This window comes from Archocentrus centrarchus, chromosome 5 (genome assembly GCF_007364275.1).
Source record: "Archocentrus centrarchus isolate MPI-CPG fArcCen1 chromosome 5, fArcCen1, whole genome shotgun sequence".
Classification (NCBI taxonomy): domain Eukaryota; kingdom Metazoa; phylum Chordata; class Actinopteri; order Cichliformes; family Cichlidae; genus Archocentrus; species Archocentrus centrarchus.
Window position 1 is genome coordinate 35,246,482 of NC_044350.1, and position 16,750 is coordinate 35,263,231.

General features: G+C 48.2%; 1 protein-coding gene across 1 annotated transcript in view; it reads left to right on the top strand.

The window, feature by feature from the left end:
- Positions 1–15,336, top strand: part of tasora (transcription activation suppressor a) — a 29,999-nt gene extending 14,663 nt beyond the window's left edge. The window contains 14 exon segments of the mRNA XM_030729315.1: positions 616–803; positions 1,048–1,178; positions 1,322–1,476; positions 2,030–2,216; positions 3,747–4,013; positions 4,016–4,261; positions 4,975–6,269; positions 6,961–7,083; positions 7,679–7,838; positions 7,913–8,021; positions 11,614–11,792; positions 12,140–12,298; positions 12,838–13,600; positions 13,839–15,336. Of these exon segments, the coding sequence (XP_030585175.1) occupies positions 616–803; positions 1,048–1,178; positions 1,322–1,476; positions 2,030–2,216; positions 3,747–4,013; positions 4,016–4,261; positions 4,975–6,269; positions 6,961–7,083; positions 7,679–7,838; positions 7,913–8,021; positions 11,614–11,792; positions 12,140–12,298; positions 12,838–13,600; positions 13,839–14,346 (4,470 nt within the window). The 3' untranslated portion in view covers positions 14,347–15,336.
- The last annotated feature ends 1,414 nt before the right edge of the window (positions 15,337–16,750 follow it).

A 16,750-nucleotide genomic window follows, 5' to 3' on the forward strand; every position in this document is an offset into this window, starting at 1 on the left:
CACCTGTGTGGAAATCTGAAGATGAGACTGAAGCCCAACTTTGAGCTGCAGTTTAACAAAAATATTACTGAATTTACTTAAAAGTAATCGATGAGCTGTTTCGTGGGTAAATGTGATGCCGCGTTCCTCCCACATCATCATTTTATTAATGGCTGCTGTTGGGGGGGACTAAAGCAGCTTGTTTCAGAAAGATGAATGTGGATTAGTTTGATTTGGGACTCATGCAAAGCTACTCGAGTCGAGTCCAAGAGTAAAAATGTGGAGCCGGAAATGTGCAAACTAGATCTGAAACTCAGGCCAACAGAGCATGAAGACAAAGCTGCTGAAAGACCTACAAAACGAGCAGCAGCTTGAAGGCCTGACAGGAAATCTCGGGGGGAAACTCAGCGTGTGGTGGGTTCAGATTTCAGCAGGCGGTCGTTGAGATTTGCATCAGTATTATTGATCTTGTTACTTTGGAGCCGCTGTAAACAACAACAGTCCTGTGGGGAGGACAGCTGGTGCAGCATTTCTGAACTAAAGGTGGAAGTGTGGGCTGCACTTCGCCCACGGTGGGCGGTTTCCTGAGGTGATGAAAATGCTCGATGAACTCACATTCACGTTTTCGTTGCTCAGATGCAGCAGCTGATCGACCTCGTTTTGACCTGCAAGAGGAATGCAGAAAATGAGGTGAAGAGGGAGGAAGGAGGTGGGCTCCAGGCACCAGGGAGGAAGAGGAAGCTGGAGCAGCAGGCGGCAGAGAGAGCTCTTAAATACCTGAAAGCGTCACAGGAACCCCGGCGTGAGGCACGGCAAGATCCCAGGTGAGGCGATGAAAAGCACGTGTGATCCCAGGCTGCATGAAGTCAGCCTTCAGGCCCTGAAATATAACCTCCAAGGTCATGAATGATCCTCAGGAGTGACAGCTGTATTTGTACATCCATGAAGCATCAAGGAAACTTTTTCTTTAGATCAGCTCTAAAATAAAAAACACCTTCAACAATCCAAGTTGACCCTCACCCGTATCCTGACTCATGACATGTTTTCTCTCTGGATTTGCCTCCGAAGTCGAGGGAAACCAAGTGCCCCTCGTCTCCCCGTCTCCTTTGCGTCTGTGATCGGCTCGCTGGGTTTGAAGGATGCTGATTTGAGGAACGATGGATCCGAACTTGCTGCCAAACTTCTCAGCTTGCTGACAGGTGATTCTCAGACCACCTTCCTCATTCTCTCTCCTTTGATATTCTTCTGTTTGCTCATCATCTTCTACCTCCACTCTTTCTGTCATGGAGCCGTTCACTGCTCACGTCTTCTTATTTCTGTTGAACTCGCTGCTTGTTTACAGGCCTCGACCAGGCTGCCAGAGGAACCACTAATCAGAGCCTTTATGAGGCACAAGAAGAGGGGCTCAGGGAGTCCTATCCGTTTGATAGGCTGGCTGCAAAGCTGGGCCTGCCCACCAACTGTGACATTGACCTGAGGAAGCAGGATGAGCTGGAGGTATTTAATGTTTATGGTGTCTTTTCCACCAAATTACAGTCCAGCTCAGGGATGTCAAACTGCCCCACCATCCCAGCAGGAACGGAGACGCCTCAGAGCAGGCAGCGCTTTTCCAGTCTCGAGCCTGTGTGAACTGTAGCCTCAGCTTCCTGTTCTTAGCTGACAGGAGCAGCAGCCGGTGTGCTCTTCTGCTGCTGCAGCCCGTCTGCTGGTTCAGCATGTTGTGAGGTTGAGAGGATGCAGAAGAGATGCTCTTCTGCATCCTCTCTTCTGCAGCTTTGGCAGGTGTTAACAGCAGAGAGATGATGGACGGGAAAATGTGGGAGAGACAGATGAGGATGACAGAGTGAACCTGCTGCAGGTAACCAGCACAGGTTCACTCTCTCATCCTCATTTGTCTCTCCCACATTTTCTACATCATCACAAAGCTGCTTTATTTGCATTACTTTTGAATAAAACTCAGGATGAGCTTCTTCCAAAAAAATAAAATCATAAAACAGAAACATTTGAAATTGAACAGGTGAGTTTACAGTGTGTTTTTCTGCGTTTGTAGGAGCAGACGGCGGGTAGCGTCAGTAGTTTGGAGGGATTCAGTCCCGGCTCGCACAGCGGGGAGATGAATCACCACGGAGCAGCAGGTAGAGGAGGAGGAGGGAGAGGGCTGGGAAGAAGAGTGGAGTTTGAGGAGGAGGAAGAGGAGGAGGAGTATGAGATCCCGTGGGTCCTCATCCCCATAACAGGTGTGTGTGTCTGTACTCTAAAACGTACTGTGATACATCACTACATTCATAAATACTGAACACTTTAATATCAAGGGTGAATCAAAGACAGAATAAAACCCAGTAAAAACAAAAACATGTTTTAATGATGTCCTGAATTTATTCTACTGCAGTCCTGTGCCCCTCCTACTAGGATCTAACCTGACTGGGGTGCACGTGATGGTGCACAGCTCTGAAGCCAAATGTGTCCATTTCTGTAGCTTTGGTCAAACAGAATAAGAGCTTTGGAGGTGCAACAGGGCAGGAAGTGAAGTTCTCCACAAAGGAGAAAATGCAGCAAAGCTCACGAGAAGCTCGGCTGCTGCAGTTTTAATAATTATTTTTAACAGTTTCACTTCACTACACTCTGTGTCCATGATGACTTCCTGCTGCAGGGGCTCAAAGTAAACCAGCACCAACCTCACCAACACAGTCACCCACAGACAGGCTCCTCATGGTTCTGCGTCCTGGTGACGGTACACAGCTACAGCACGAGGACAGGCAGCTGTCTGCAGAGGGCTGCACAGGACCAACACACAGCTGGATTAGACTTTAACCCACCAGCCACACAGAGCAGATCAGTCGGTGCATTTACCAGCATCACACGTGCTGCCTCCTCGATGCTGTACCCTCCCGATTCTCCTGAATGTTCTTGAGTGGGACGGATGGACGGATGGACGGATGGACGGACGGATGGATGGACGGATGGATGGACGGACGGATGGACGGACGGACGGACGGACGGACGGACGGATGGATGGGCGGGCATCTGTAATGTGTAGTAATGAAATTCGACCTCGTACGGCCTTTTCTAGGATCCTTTAAGGACCTTTGGTTCTTTGCTGTTCTCGTGCAGTCCTGCAGTGTAAATGTAGAAGTCTTTGAAGGCAGGGGAGCAGTGTTTTTGAAATTAAATAACTTATTGTTATCGGTAGAATTTTGCACGTCGTTTTTTGAATGGGAGTTTTAGATCTGTGGATAACACTGGATGTAGACATTTTCATGTTCCACAGCATAAGCATGAACTTTGAAGCTGAAGTGACTGAATGAGGCTACAAAGTCCTCAGAGACGTTCATCAGGCTGAACCGGAGCTCGTGATGTAGTTTGATTGAAGCCTTGAGATAACGTTTCACTTCTGTTGGTCGTGTTCAGAGTGTCACTCTTCTTCTTGGCATCATTGTGGCTGCCACAGAGTTCAGTGATGAGGGGACAAGAAGTGAAAGATAACAAAGGCCCGCTGAGGTCGTCCCCCCTGAGAGTCACCCACCGAGGACTGTAGCTGCTGCTCTCCCCCCGGCAGAGCCGAACAACAAAAAAATGTAACGGCTTTCCAAATCCACTGAGCTGCAATAAGGAGCCACATGTTCTGTAACCAGTTAGTTTATGTCACAGGGATGAAGGTTTGTGCACTGACACCAGGTGAAGCTGGGACTGACTCAGCTCAGGTAGCCGATCACAGAGCCGCAGATCTGATGGCACTGAAAACTAAATGCTGTGTTTGCTGTCTGCAGGTCTGAGTTCAGAGAGGTACACCCAGAGGGACAGGAGCATCCCTCACGACCCTCGCTTCCTGCACCTCGCCATGGCAACAAGCATCACCACAACAACCAAACCTCCCAGGCAGAGCTCCGCCTTGTCACCTGAGCCCAGCTCTCCTCCCTCCCCCTCCCAGTGCACATCCCCCGAGGCCAGCCCGCCTCCATCCCCCTCCCAGTGCCCCTCACCTGACCCCAGCCCTCCTCTTTCACCTTCCCAGTGTCCTTCTCCAGATCCCAGTCCCCCCCTTCCCCGTCTCAGTGCCCGTCTCCAGAGCCCAGTTCTCCCCCGTCTCCCTTACACTGCCCATCTCCACAGCCCAGTCCCCCTCCTTCTCCCTCCCAGTGCCCGTCTCCGGAGACCAGCCCTCCTCCCCGCTCGACCTCCCAGTGCCAGACGCTGGAGCCTAATGAGCTCAGCTTACCTAATAAGAACCACAGAGGTGCTAACAAGGAGCTGTTCCCCTCCACAGCCTCCAGGGAGTCTGCAGGTAACATCAGGCAACCTGAGAGCGCCTCAATTAATGTACCTGTGAATTTAGACTTTGATGCCACCTGCAGTTTTGAATTTGAGCTCAAAAATTTTAAAATGAAGAGAAGTTTATCATTAGAGCAGTGAGTGCTCCAATAACTTTAATATATTTGATGGAGCCATGCAAAATGTAGCCTTCATACTGTGAATAGAAGTCAGAGGCCCTGAAAGTAGGAAACTGCAGTCTAAAGTCTGGTTTTTGGCCCTCTCAGCCTTCAGCGCTGCCTTTTAGCTTTGTTTGAGCAGCAGCCTGCTCCACATGATGACACGACCCTTCAAAGTTTACCCAGAATGCACCTTTGGAAGCGTTCTCAGTGAATTGTCAGAGACCAGATCAAACGTCCACGACACAGCGCTCGTCTCCGTTCCTAGAAAACCTGCTGTGGAGGCTGAAAGCAGGTTTTCATTGAAACTGAAAGCTGGTTATAGAAAAAGTTTAGTTTTGATGTGAGATTTGGAGTTGATATAAAACTGATTTGGTTGCAGTTTTTAGCAGAGCTTAAATGTGTTTTCAGCCCTGAAGAGTTCATGTGGATATCTTCTGTGTTATGAGGCCTCAGAAACACATTTATAGGATGAAGGTAAAATTTTGCATGGCTGAGGGGGTCGGGGGGGTTAGATGTTCATGAGCAGATATGATTTGTCCCCGGTCTGACTGTCTTCCTCCTGCAGGAGAGGAGAAACTTCAGGGCAAAGAGCCATCTGTTCCTCCAGCTCCAGAGAGAAGGACTTCATCACCTGAGCCGGTGAAGGAAGTCACAGAGAGGAGAACGGTTAAACTTCTGGTGAAGGAAGAAGAAAGTCAGGCAGCTGAAAAGGTGCTGAAACAAGAGAGAAAAGCGACTGACTGTAAACGTGACGGGGAGACGGCGGTGGACTCGATGCAGGAGGAGGATGGTAACGAGGTGCAGCAGCTGGTCGGTGCTCCTGCGTTCTCGCCCTCGGCTGCTGCGTGCACGGACATCAACCGCATTGTGGAGAAACATCTTGGTGACTTCTCCTCTGAGATTCAGCTGCTCCTGCAGGAGGAGAGCACCCACTATAACTTACCTCAATACCCTCACTCCACTTCAGTCACAGCAGCAGCCACACCCGAGCGCACGCTCTCCTACGCCTCCGTGTCTCAGTTCTCACAGTACGTGTCTTTCTACAACCCCTGCCCCTCCGTGCAGGACTACGTGGACTCGCTAAAGGACAGCATTAACAGCGTGATCACAGAGTGTGATGACAGCTGGCGACAGCACAACCCCGAACACAGTCGGGCTGACGCTGCTTTGGCTAACACAGTCAGTGCTTTTGTGGCCAGCGTCCGAGCAGCTAATACAGGCAGAGACGACGAGGCCGCCGCTTTCTGCGATGAGCTCTCAGCTGCTGATGGCGGCTCTGCAGCCGCTCAGAGACCCTCCAGAGGAAGTGAAGCGTGGCTGCCGGGTACCGCAAACTACAGGAACCCCCCAAATTCAGTTCCTACCTCCTCATCTGGTTCCCTCTATGAGCCTGCAGACACGTCCGTCCTCTGCCCTCCACCGAGCACATCGCCACATTCCCAGTGGACGCCACAGCAGAGCCACACAGGAGAGATCAGCAGGACAATCACTCAGAACGTCAGCCAAACTCAGGAGAACGGCACCACCAGGACCGTGCTGTGTACTGCTGCTGCTGACAGTGGGGGCAAGCTTCCAGCTAAGAGCATCATTGTGACTCTGCCGGGGCTAGGCGGTAGTTCAGATCCCTTGGGAGAAGCTTCCCATCCCTCTGAGCCGGTGTCCAGCCTGAGCCCCGGATCTGTCCCCAATCCCAGCGTGGGCACCGCTCCCCCGGCCACAGCCCTGAGCTCCCTGATCAGCCAGCTGCAGCCAGATGTGTTCAACAGCCTGGTGGAGATCATCAAAGAAGTCAAGAAAAACTCCCTGCAGTTCTACATCCACTGCACCGAGCCAGGAGACGAGGTCACCAAAGACATAAAGGTAACCTCACACTGACGAACTCACGAAGAGACGAGCATGAACCCTAACGAGGTTTTAGCCAAAGGAAAAGCTCTGATTACTTTTAAGCCATTTTTAATCCTGGTTTTGTGTCACCGTTATAAATCCCAAAGAAGATGAAAGAACAGCTTTAATACAAGGGAGCAGGAGTATCGGCCTGATCATGGAGCCAGTTTCATATGCAGTCTCTCCTTCTGTTTATGGACAGGATATTTCAGTATCTCCGTGTAAATGAAGCAGCTACAAAACCTGGAGATGTGTTTCTGTAAAAGGTGAATCAGGCCATCCTCAGGCTGCAAACATAACCGATTCATCAGGGAGAGAGCAGATTGGGTAGATTACTGTGGAATAAAGGAGGAGGTACTGCTGGACTCAGATGTCTCCCCTCTTATTTTTAATTTGATAAACAGGGTTTTAGGCCCAGTAAATGAAGCCGATTACGCTAAAGATGTGAAAGTCGTATCATAAAAGAGGCCGGGCAGCAATGCTAAAGCAGCTGAACGCCGAGCGGCTTTGATTGGTATAAATGAGAGTGGTCTCTCCACAAATTAGCTGCACAAGTTTGTCTTTACTGAGGCAGCTGTGTGTGTGTGTGTGTGTGTGTGTGTGTGTGTGTGTGTGTGTGTGTGTGTGTGTGTGTGTGTGTGTGTGTGTGTGTGTGTGTGTGTGTGTAGAGCTCCTGTTGAAGCAGGGGAACGTGGAGCAGAATCCGGTCACCTTTCTGAGCCAAGAAGACCCCGACAACAGGCTGCTGGTCATCATCAAGAACAAGGACATAGCTGGACACGTACACAAGGTGTGTGTGTGTGTATCTGATTATGGTTGCTCCAGTTGTGGTAGGATACCACCTTGTTGCTGCCTGTCATGCTCTGCAGCTCTTCAGCATCGTGCAAACACAGCTAGTAGTTCTGTTAGCATCACCTGTCCTACCTGCTCATGGTAGCTCCCTCGACTACACAGAGGATTTCCTTTTTTCTTCAAAGTGCTTATTATGGTCCCTGAATCCCAATTTAAGGAAAATAAGGTCACCGGCAGTAGCAACCAGCCATGCTGTGGGCTCAGGCTTTGAGGCTTCTCCTCTAAACTATTAATAACCTGAACTAATGAATCCAAAACTGAAAACAGAACTGCGGGCCATCTTAGGTGGGTTGTAGCCACATCGTGCACAGCCTCGCCTCAAGCTGGACTCAGATTTGTGTAGCTCTTCATTATTAACCATTATTAACAGGAGTTAGCCTAGCATGCTTTCTGATAGTGGAAGAAGCTGGAGCTCACTCCTGTCTGTATACGTGCAGCATGTATATGTGCAGCACGTTGCTCTGTGTAGCAGAGGGTCCTGCAGTGCTTTGCTGAAAACAGACCAACAGCAGCTGTTTGTGTGTCGGTGTCAGATCCCGGGCCTGGTGTCTCTGAAGCGACATTCCTCTGTGGTGTTCGTGGGAATCGATACGCTGGACGACATCAGGAACAACAGCTACAACGAGCTCTTTGTAGCCGGAGGCTGCATCGTATCGGACGAGCTCGTCCTCAATCCGGACTACATCACTCACGGTAGGTCAGAGAGTCAGAAAGCAGGCGTGAGACGTAGGGCTAAAGCTCGTCATTAATGAGATGTTGTCCTGCAGAACGACTGGCGGCGCTGCTGATGTTCCTGGAACAGCACAGTTCTCTGGAGAGTGTTTGGAGGTGGAAGATTCACTGCAAAACACACAAAAAGCTGAAAGAACAAGCCAGGTAGGAGATCTGTGTCCCACTGAACGGGCTCAAACTGGAATATTATAACCTCATAACATCCACGAGGTCACCAGTGACCTGTTAGAGGAGGGGTTAATTCCACATCTGTCCCTGTATCGGGAATTCTTACCGTTGTGGCGTTCCCTGTTGGAGCTCTATAGGCCGAAACGAGTTTAGTAGAACTTATTTTGAAAGGTCACATCTGTAGTTCCTGAAACCACGCTGGCCTAGTAGAGGGGGGTTCAGATTAGCCACATGCTAAGGTGGAATTCATTACACCCCACCCGTGTGTGTGTGGTGTGTGTGTGTGTGTGTGTGTGTGTGTGTGTGTGTGTGTTGGTGTTTGGATTAGAGTGAAGCAGCAGCAGCCTGACAGTGACGGCCCGATGGACCAATATCTGAGGCTGAAAGCTTAAACAGGGGCGCCCAGACTGCTCGCTTCACTGCAGAGAAGCTGTGTGTGTGTTCTGACTGCAGTCTTCTCTGTGGCTGCAGGACCAACAGCACTAACATGCACAGGAGCCTGCAGGCTGTGGGTCAGTGCTGAGCTGGTGGATGTTAGAGGGTCAAACTGAAACTTGACTCGTCTCTTCTTTTCCCCTCGATTTCATGTGTCGGGGTGTTCATGTTGGGTGTAAGTCATTTGGATCTTCATATAATGTTTGGGAGATCCTAAAAAGGTTTCTCCAGTGCAGACACAGCTCCACAGCAGCGTCTTTGCCTTTTAAAATGTTTGCCCTGCACTCCTTTGTTATTTTAGGATTCCCAGAATCAAAACTTCTGCTGTGAGATGAATTCATCTGAGAACATGTAGTTATACGTTTGTGTGAGGAAAATTTTCATTTTCTTTCATTACAGACCAGGAGAGGGACGATCTGAATGCACTGTAATGTTTATTAAGACTTACAGGGAAACCACATCAAGGCTGCTTAAAGTGCTCAGCGAGGCGGTCTCACTGTCTACGTGATGTTAGACTCAAACAGACAGTAACAGGATCTAAACGAGGAAGTGCTACAAAGGTGTTATCTACCATCACTCTGGGTTAATAAATGTTTTTACTAGGGGTGGGACTTTAACGCGTTAATTCGATTAATTAATTATGGGGAAATGGTAAATGGACTAGTTCTTATATAGCGCTTTTCTACTCAGTATGAGCACTCAAAGCGCTTATACAACCTGTTTTGCATTCACCCATGCACTCCCATTCATACAAGCACTTCCATTTTTATGAAGCTAAGTGCTTTTAATTAACTAACATTCACTCACATTCATACTCCGACAGAACGGTCGGAGAGCAACTTGGGGTTAAGTATCTTGCCCAAGGATACATTGGCATGTAGCCCGGAGTAGCCAGGATTCGAACCGCTGACCTTCCGATCAGTAGGTGACCTGCTCTACCTACTGAGCTACAGCCACCCTGAAATTAACGCGTTAAAAATTTTAACGCCTTTTAATCGCACTTTGCACCGTGGAACGTTTCTCAGTGCGCGAGTTCCCGGCATACAGATTATATCGACGCACAATGTCCAAATTAGGGGCCGCATCCTGCGAAGGACCCGGCCCACGTCTTTCGCAGCCCACGAACGCCACAAAGGCCGGAAGTGAGCGGCTAGCCTTCATATCAGCTGCCGTCACTCTTATAAACACTGTTATCATCATTGGGAAATTTTTCATTCATAAGGCCAAATTCTATAAACCCAGCCTAAGTTTCACGCTTTCACAATGACTTTCTGTTATTTCTCAAAACTCTTAGTACAATGCACAATAAAAATGCCCTTAAACTATTCTCTTTACTGAAGAATTCGATTTCAAAGCTAACCCTAGTCCTTTTATTTATTATTTATTTTATTTTATTTATTGTTTTTTTTTAATTTACATGTATTATCCTTTATTGTAGCATACAAATCGTATTCCATCCATCCATCCATTTCTTCTTCCGCTTATCCGGGGCCGGGTCGCAGGGGCAGAAGCCTAAGCAGAGAAGCCCAAGCTTCCCTCTCCCCAGCCACCTCCTCCAGCCCATCCGGAGGGACCCCAAGGCGTTCCAGGCCAGCCGAGATACACAATCTCTCCAGCGTGTCCTGGGTCTACCACGGGGCCTCCTCCTCCTCCCTCCTCGTATTGATTTATTTTATTGCATCCTTTCGCACCTGTACTCTATTTTACTTGTATTATGCCTTGTTGTTTGTAAATGTACAAATTGTTTATTATTTTTCTGAATTAAAAAAAAAAATCAGCTGCCGTCACCTCTGTGTAGCTCATGTCGCCTAGCAACCGTGAGTGTGAAGCACAGCTGTGTAAAAGCAGCTGTTAAACAGAGAACAAACTTTTCTCCTTTTTGTGGTTAATTTTAAGTCTTTCATTCAAATAAGCTGTTAAAACAAGCATGACACATTTCAACATCAAGGAATACAGCTGAGCTAATGATTAATGTCCAACTATAACAAGTGTTGGAAGTTTTATTCAACATTATGTTGAATAAAACTATCCAGTTATGATGCTTAACTTTAATTTCAGGAGTTTGCTTATCACAGGAACACTTCCACCCTTCATTGGTCTGTGTAGCAGACTGGTGGGAAAATAAACACATTTAGAAGTTTAAGCTTATGTATATTGATTCATTCATCAACCAAACTTAAATTAATATTTCTCATGTCAAATATTGAAATGCGATTAAAATGCGATTAATTTCGATTAATTAATTACAAAGCTTGTAATTAATTCGATTAATTTTTTTAATCGAGTCCCACCCCTAGTTTTTACTTTTAGTCGACATTAAAACTCTACATCTTCAGCAAGCATCACATTTCTGGACTATCGATGTCCTCAATGAGTCTCAGTTCCTAAAATCACTGTCGTGCCCTCCGTGTACTTCCCTTTCTTGCAGATGCTTCCTCCTTCCTGACCCTTCAGGAAGGTCAACACACTGATACACTTACTACAGTTTTCTTCTTCTGTCATTATCGCGACTGATTCTTATTCAATACTTAATCACAAGCAGAGAAATAATTTCTCTTAATCACTATGCTGTTTTATCAAAGCTTGATTGTGCATTTAGAAAACATAAAAGATTAACATTAATGCTTTTCTAAATTTTCCCACCAGTTTGTCAGTTTGCTTTAAAGTATACGTGTGCACGACGTCTTAAATTCTTCAATATTATAACAATAATCAGCCCAGTTATGGTGAAATAGCCCCTCTGTGTGGATGGCAGTGCTTTTGTGCAGAGGCTCAGGGAGTAAACACCCCCCCACCCCCCCCCCCCACCTCCTGCAGCCGGCCCCGCCCCGAGTGTAGCACCTTGTCCTCCTTTAGATTATTCTGGCTCGGCCCAGAGAGGAACTCTGTGGGTAACCTCACTGTAATCTGCCCAGGCAGGCAGGACTCAGACAGATGCTGACTGATGTGGTGCAGCAGCGTCACAGTGGGACTCTCACACTTCTGTGACTTCAAGCATTAATGGATAATTCTCCCTTTAGCACTTCTGTATTTAAGTTTTCCGCTGCCATGAGCATCGTTTACTGTTATGTTCAGTAATCGTGTGTGTGTGTGTGTGTGTGTGTGTGTGTGTGTGTGTGTGTGTGTTCATCAGATTCAGGAGAGATGCAGCCAGCCTATTGGATTTGCTGTCAGCCTATCAGAAGCGGCAGATCGTGGAGTTCCTCCCGTATCATCACTGTGACATGATGAACCATCAGTCACCTGACCTGGACTGTCTGATCGAACTGCAGGGACGCTACACGCAGTACCGACACACGATCTTCCTCACCGGTGCGTACATGCGAGCAGCACCGACTCTCCAACTTCCCAATCGATACCTGCAAACAGTTTACGCCGTATGAAGGTGATATCGGGGGGAGGAGCCTCCGGAGTTTCCATCAGGTTTCACAGTGTGCCAAACAGGAAAAGAACGAGTGGGAATTTCTTTGTGTGAAACATCTGTTTAAAATCATCTGTGGGTTGGGCTGAGTGGTTCATCACATTATTTCACTGATGATTGTGGCTTCAATCAGTCATGAATTACTGAAGAGATGAAGATTTCTTGTATGTTCACCTGCACACCTGTATAAGTAATGTGTCGTGTGATTCATGTGGGAATAATGTTCCACTTTATTCAGAGCATCACTACGAGAAGTTAACTGCCTACTCCAGCGGGGGCATCATCGTCGCCGGTATCGATGAAATTCTGCACAACTTCTCCAGACTGGTTGGTTGCCATGACATCAAGGCAAAGCAGCCAATCATAGATGACATGCTGTCTCCCAAAGGTGCCAAAGGTGCGACATGTCTGCTCTACCATCTAATCTCCTTTTTTTTTTTTTTTTTCAGTCAAGTTTTAAATGATTTTTCCCCCAAACTCACCTGCTCCTTTGACCCCGTCGTGTCTCAGGGATCCTGTTTTACAGACGAGTTTAATTAAGCAGTAATTCAATCTCTGCGGTCTCTGTTATAGAGGATCTGAAAAATCCTTAAACTTGAACCTGAACTGCAGAAAAACTGAGGCTATATTTGGTCCTTCAGAGCCACTGCCTGCCTGAGCTCTACTTAAACCTTTAAATCTTGGTGATTTTAGAGAACGCGTAATGCAGTTTGTTCCAGCTCAGTTCCTTTTAAAACCCTGCAGGTGTTCATACAGGCTCTCAGCGCAGGCCTCGATGCTGCTGCCTGTTTAACTGGCACTGAGACCTCCTCGCTCAGATTTTAGCCTCGCTGCTCATGTGTTTGTTTTAGAGCCAGTTTTAAGGCTTCCATGTTTCTTGCAGTGCTGCTGCTCCCCTGTGTGCTCCTTCTAATGGGTGTGTTCCTTCCTCCTCAGGGGTCGGGGGTCAGCTGAGTCACGGCGACTGTGTGTCGGGCCCTGAATGCTCTCCGTCCATATTTCCAGAACACTCCCTCTCCTCTGTCAGCCAACAGCTTCCGCAGCCCAGCTCCGGCTTCCCCTCTTCTCTCCCCCACCCCTCCGACCAGCTCGTCCCAGACGCCTCCTGTAAGGACGGGGTCCCTCTCCACTCAGACGCCGACTGCGAGGTTCTCCGACAGGCCATCTTACAGTTGCGGGCGGAGCGTCAGGCGCAGCTGCAGCAGCTGCAGCAGCAGCAGCAGCAGTTAGAGTCTCAGGCAGAGTTGAGCATCAACCCCGTGAAAAGCTTCCTACACATTCCCACCCCTCCTCCGGGTCAGGGAGGTCCCGCTGAGACACTCCAGCTCACTCCGGGCAGGAAAGCTGTCGCAGCCACTCTGCAGTCAATTCACTCGGATCTGCAGCCAGAGCTGAGCAGCAGGAGGGAGGACAGAGAGGAGCCTCCTGCAGAGGAGTGGAGGAGAGGAGGAGAGCCTGGAGATCAGAGAGGCGGCACCCCGGTGAGAGTGGCGGGCTCACAGGCAGGAAACCAGGCTCCCCGCAGTAATGACACGCCTGCTTTTTTATCCAATCAGAGCGCAGCTGCAGTGACAGCGCTGAGCAGTCAGACACACGGTGAAACAGATCAACACGGAGAGCCTGTGTTCACCAAAGCAGATGAAAGTAGCACGCCATCCTGCAGTACCACTGCCTGTCCAATAGAGGGCGACAGATCGAGGTAACTTAAACAGAGCGCTGGTTTGATTCCTGCCCTTTTGCTACAGTTTGACTTGCAATAATACTGTCATCAAACAGAACCATTCAAATGTGAGTCTGAGGACTGACTCGCCTCATGTGGCCTTTAGAGGAACTCGGAGGTTTCAGTTTCCCACAAAGCCATAAAATCTGTGTTTCAGAGTTAAACCTGCGCTCAGTGTTTGTGTCCTGCTCAAGCTCCTCTTCTTCTCTTCCTGCAGTGAAACTCAGACTGGCTACGAACAGCCAATAACAGGAGAGGCGGTGCCACCGGGCAACAGCGAGGTAACGGGAAGCATCACCACAATAACAAACCAGGAGAGCGTCCCAAATCCCGCTGCGCCCCAGCGGCAGCAGATCCAGCACCCTCAGCAGCACGTGAGCGAGCGGCAGGCGCCGTCACACCCGCAGTACTTACCTCACAGCCACCAGCAGCGGAGCGTCGGCCTCCTCCACCCCCACCTACCTCGAGTCCACAGCCAGCCTTTCCACCGGGCCCCCATGCTGGGGCCGCTGAGTGCCCTGGGAGGAATAAGGGGCCTCCTGGGGCAGCCGCCTCTCTGGCCTGGAGGCTTAGGTGCTGCGGGTGCCGTCCCTCTGGTCTGGGGCTTTCAGCAGGCTGCTGTGGACTTCACGGGTCCTTCGCTGCTGGGAGGGTACCCCAGCCCTGCAGCCCAGGGTGGCTTCAGGTACAGAGGGGGGCAGCGGGGAGGCTTTAACGGGATGTAAGACTGCCAGCTACAAACATCCCAAACTCTTACAGGTGCCGACAGGTGGTCCACACTCTGCCCCCCACAACAAAATAAACACACCCCAGTTTGACCCACTTCATCACACCATAAAGAACATTTCAGGTTGTTTGTGGTGCAGAAACACGTAAAACTGGAGCCTTAAAGTGTGCGAGCTGCTGAGGCATCCTGCCCTCAAACAATCTGCATGTTTCTGTCAGTCATAACAATAAAAATCTAAAGTCACTTCTTTATATTGAACCTGCCCAACACTAATGTTGTATCAGTGCTGCTGGTTTTTGTTCAGTATTTGACCCTAAAAACACAAACGTGTTCGGTCTGTACCCCTGCAGGATCCAGATGGAGCTTCTGTTTTTGATCTGTGAAACATCAGAAAAAGTGAGTTCTTATTTCTCATAAATCCTTTTTTCAATAAGGATGTCAGCTGTGGGGCCCTCCTGTGGGTGTGTGATGCTCCTCTGTGACCAGTTTAGGTGCAGTAAGCAGAGACCCTGTGCAGAGTGTGGACTAGCATCTTAAAGTACCTGCTGCGTGCTGAGATGCACAAACACTGAAGGACGAAGCTGTTTCTCAGTTTTTGGGGATAAAACAGCCGATGGTTTCTGTCAGCACTGAACGAACGGGAGCTCAAGACTGACTGTTTTATTACTCTGAGTGGTAGTCCCTGATTTTCCCAGCTTCCCTGAATGCACCACAGGAACGTGGACGTTTTCTCTCTCCGTGGAAACTGGCTGCAGTTACCTGTACAGGAAGTGGGCGGAGTGTCTCGTACCTGTGGACGTTGTTCATATCCTGTAAAATCTTTGTTTTTTGTATGGATGTTCGGGTTGTTGCTCTGAGCTCTTTGTGTTGAGTTTTATGTAGGAGGAGACTTTGAAACAGACCGCTTTTAACTTAAATCATTTTTTATGTTTTCTTTTTTATATCAAAGGTTCTTTTGTATTAAAATAATAAACGTTATGTAAAAGATTGTGCTGGGTGTCTGTACTCCCACGGCCACTGTGACGGCCGCTCCAGCTGTGGACGACGTCACAGTGATGTCACCGATCGGCGTACGAAGTCGTGAGCGTTTTCACTTTTGGGAAAGCGGCGCAAACGTGCGTTTGTCTCATTATGATGACGTCCTGAAAGTTGATGTTTACACAGCGTGTAAATAAAGTTAAACCAGGCGGCTCCACAGACGCAGCGGCAGCGACATCTTTAACGTGCTGTCGGTAGTTTGGAGCCGACTCCTAGAAAATGTTCAATAACTGAGTGAAGAAGAGCCGGGATGGTTTAAAGCTTTCATGTGTGCAAAGTGGACTTGGACCTGTTAATATGCAGCATCATATTTATCCCGTGTGTTACCTCATCTCCCATTAAGCCTTCCTTCTTCTGATTGGCTGCCCCTCGCAAACAGGAAGTGGCCGAGTATCGTTTCCTCTGCCACTTCCCTCCTGTCGCTCTGGTGTTGTTGTACCATTTAAACTTGTAAAGAGAGAAACTAGCATGCTACCACAGGGGTCACCGGTGATCCCTGTGGTACTAAAAGGTAATCTACTACCTCAGGGGTCACTGCTGGGCTTGACCCTGTGGTAGTGGAAGGGTTAAATGGCCGGACAGGTTTAAAGAAATAAAAAAAAACATTTTATGCTGCCAGGCTGAACGCAGTCATCACTGGAGAGAAGTTACAGGCCTGTCAAGCTGAGACATTATAGAACCTTTAGCACCACTTATTTAAAGACTTAAGTGTATGTACATGTTCCAAAATACATTCAGATTAAAAGCCCAAAATTACCATGAACAACAAAACCTGAAACATTTATTACATTAAATAAATAAAAATATCCACCAGTACAACCACAGAGCTGCTCAGCCAGCAGGAAACTGGAAAGACGTTGTCCTTCCGCACAAAAGGTGAGAACTCCCATCAGGAACGTTCTTATAAAAAGTACATTAAAAACATTCGTCGTGATTCATCGAGAAGCTCCAACAGGAGCAGCAGGACAAAGATTTCCTGATGGAGGCGTTTCAGGTTCAGTGCTGTCTGAATTACATTTAAAGGCTTATTCTGCCTCATTTGTGAGTCTGTTGTGTCTCTTGGAGTCACACAAACTTCTTTTTGTCAAAACTATCAAAAACAAAAAATCTTCAAGTTTGAACAAATTCAGATTAATTTGTTCATAAATGTCGTGCTGTTTATTTGAGAGTAAATCTGGACCTAATTAATTTTCCATGGGGGCCTGATGCTCGCTGAAGCTCGTTAGTTTTCTCTACAGATTTTAACTCATTTAATCCTGTCGGACTCACGAGGGACAGATTTTATTTTTTAAATAAAGGCGAGTAGAAATCTTGCCTTCCTGCTCCAAAATCAGGTCCCTGTGTGCCCCACAGTGTCAGCAGTG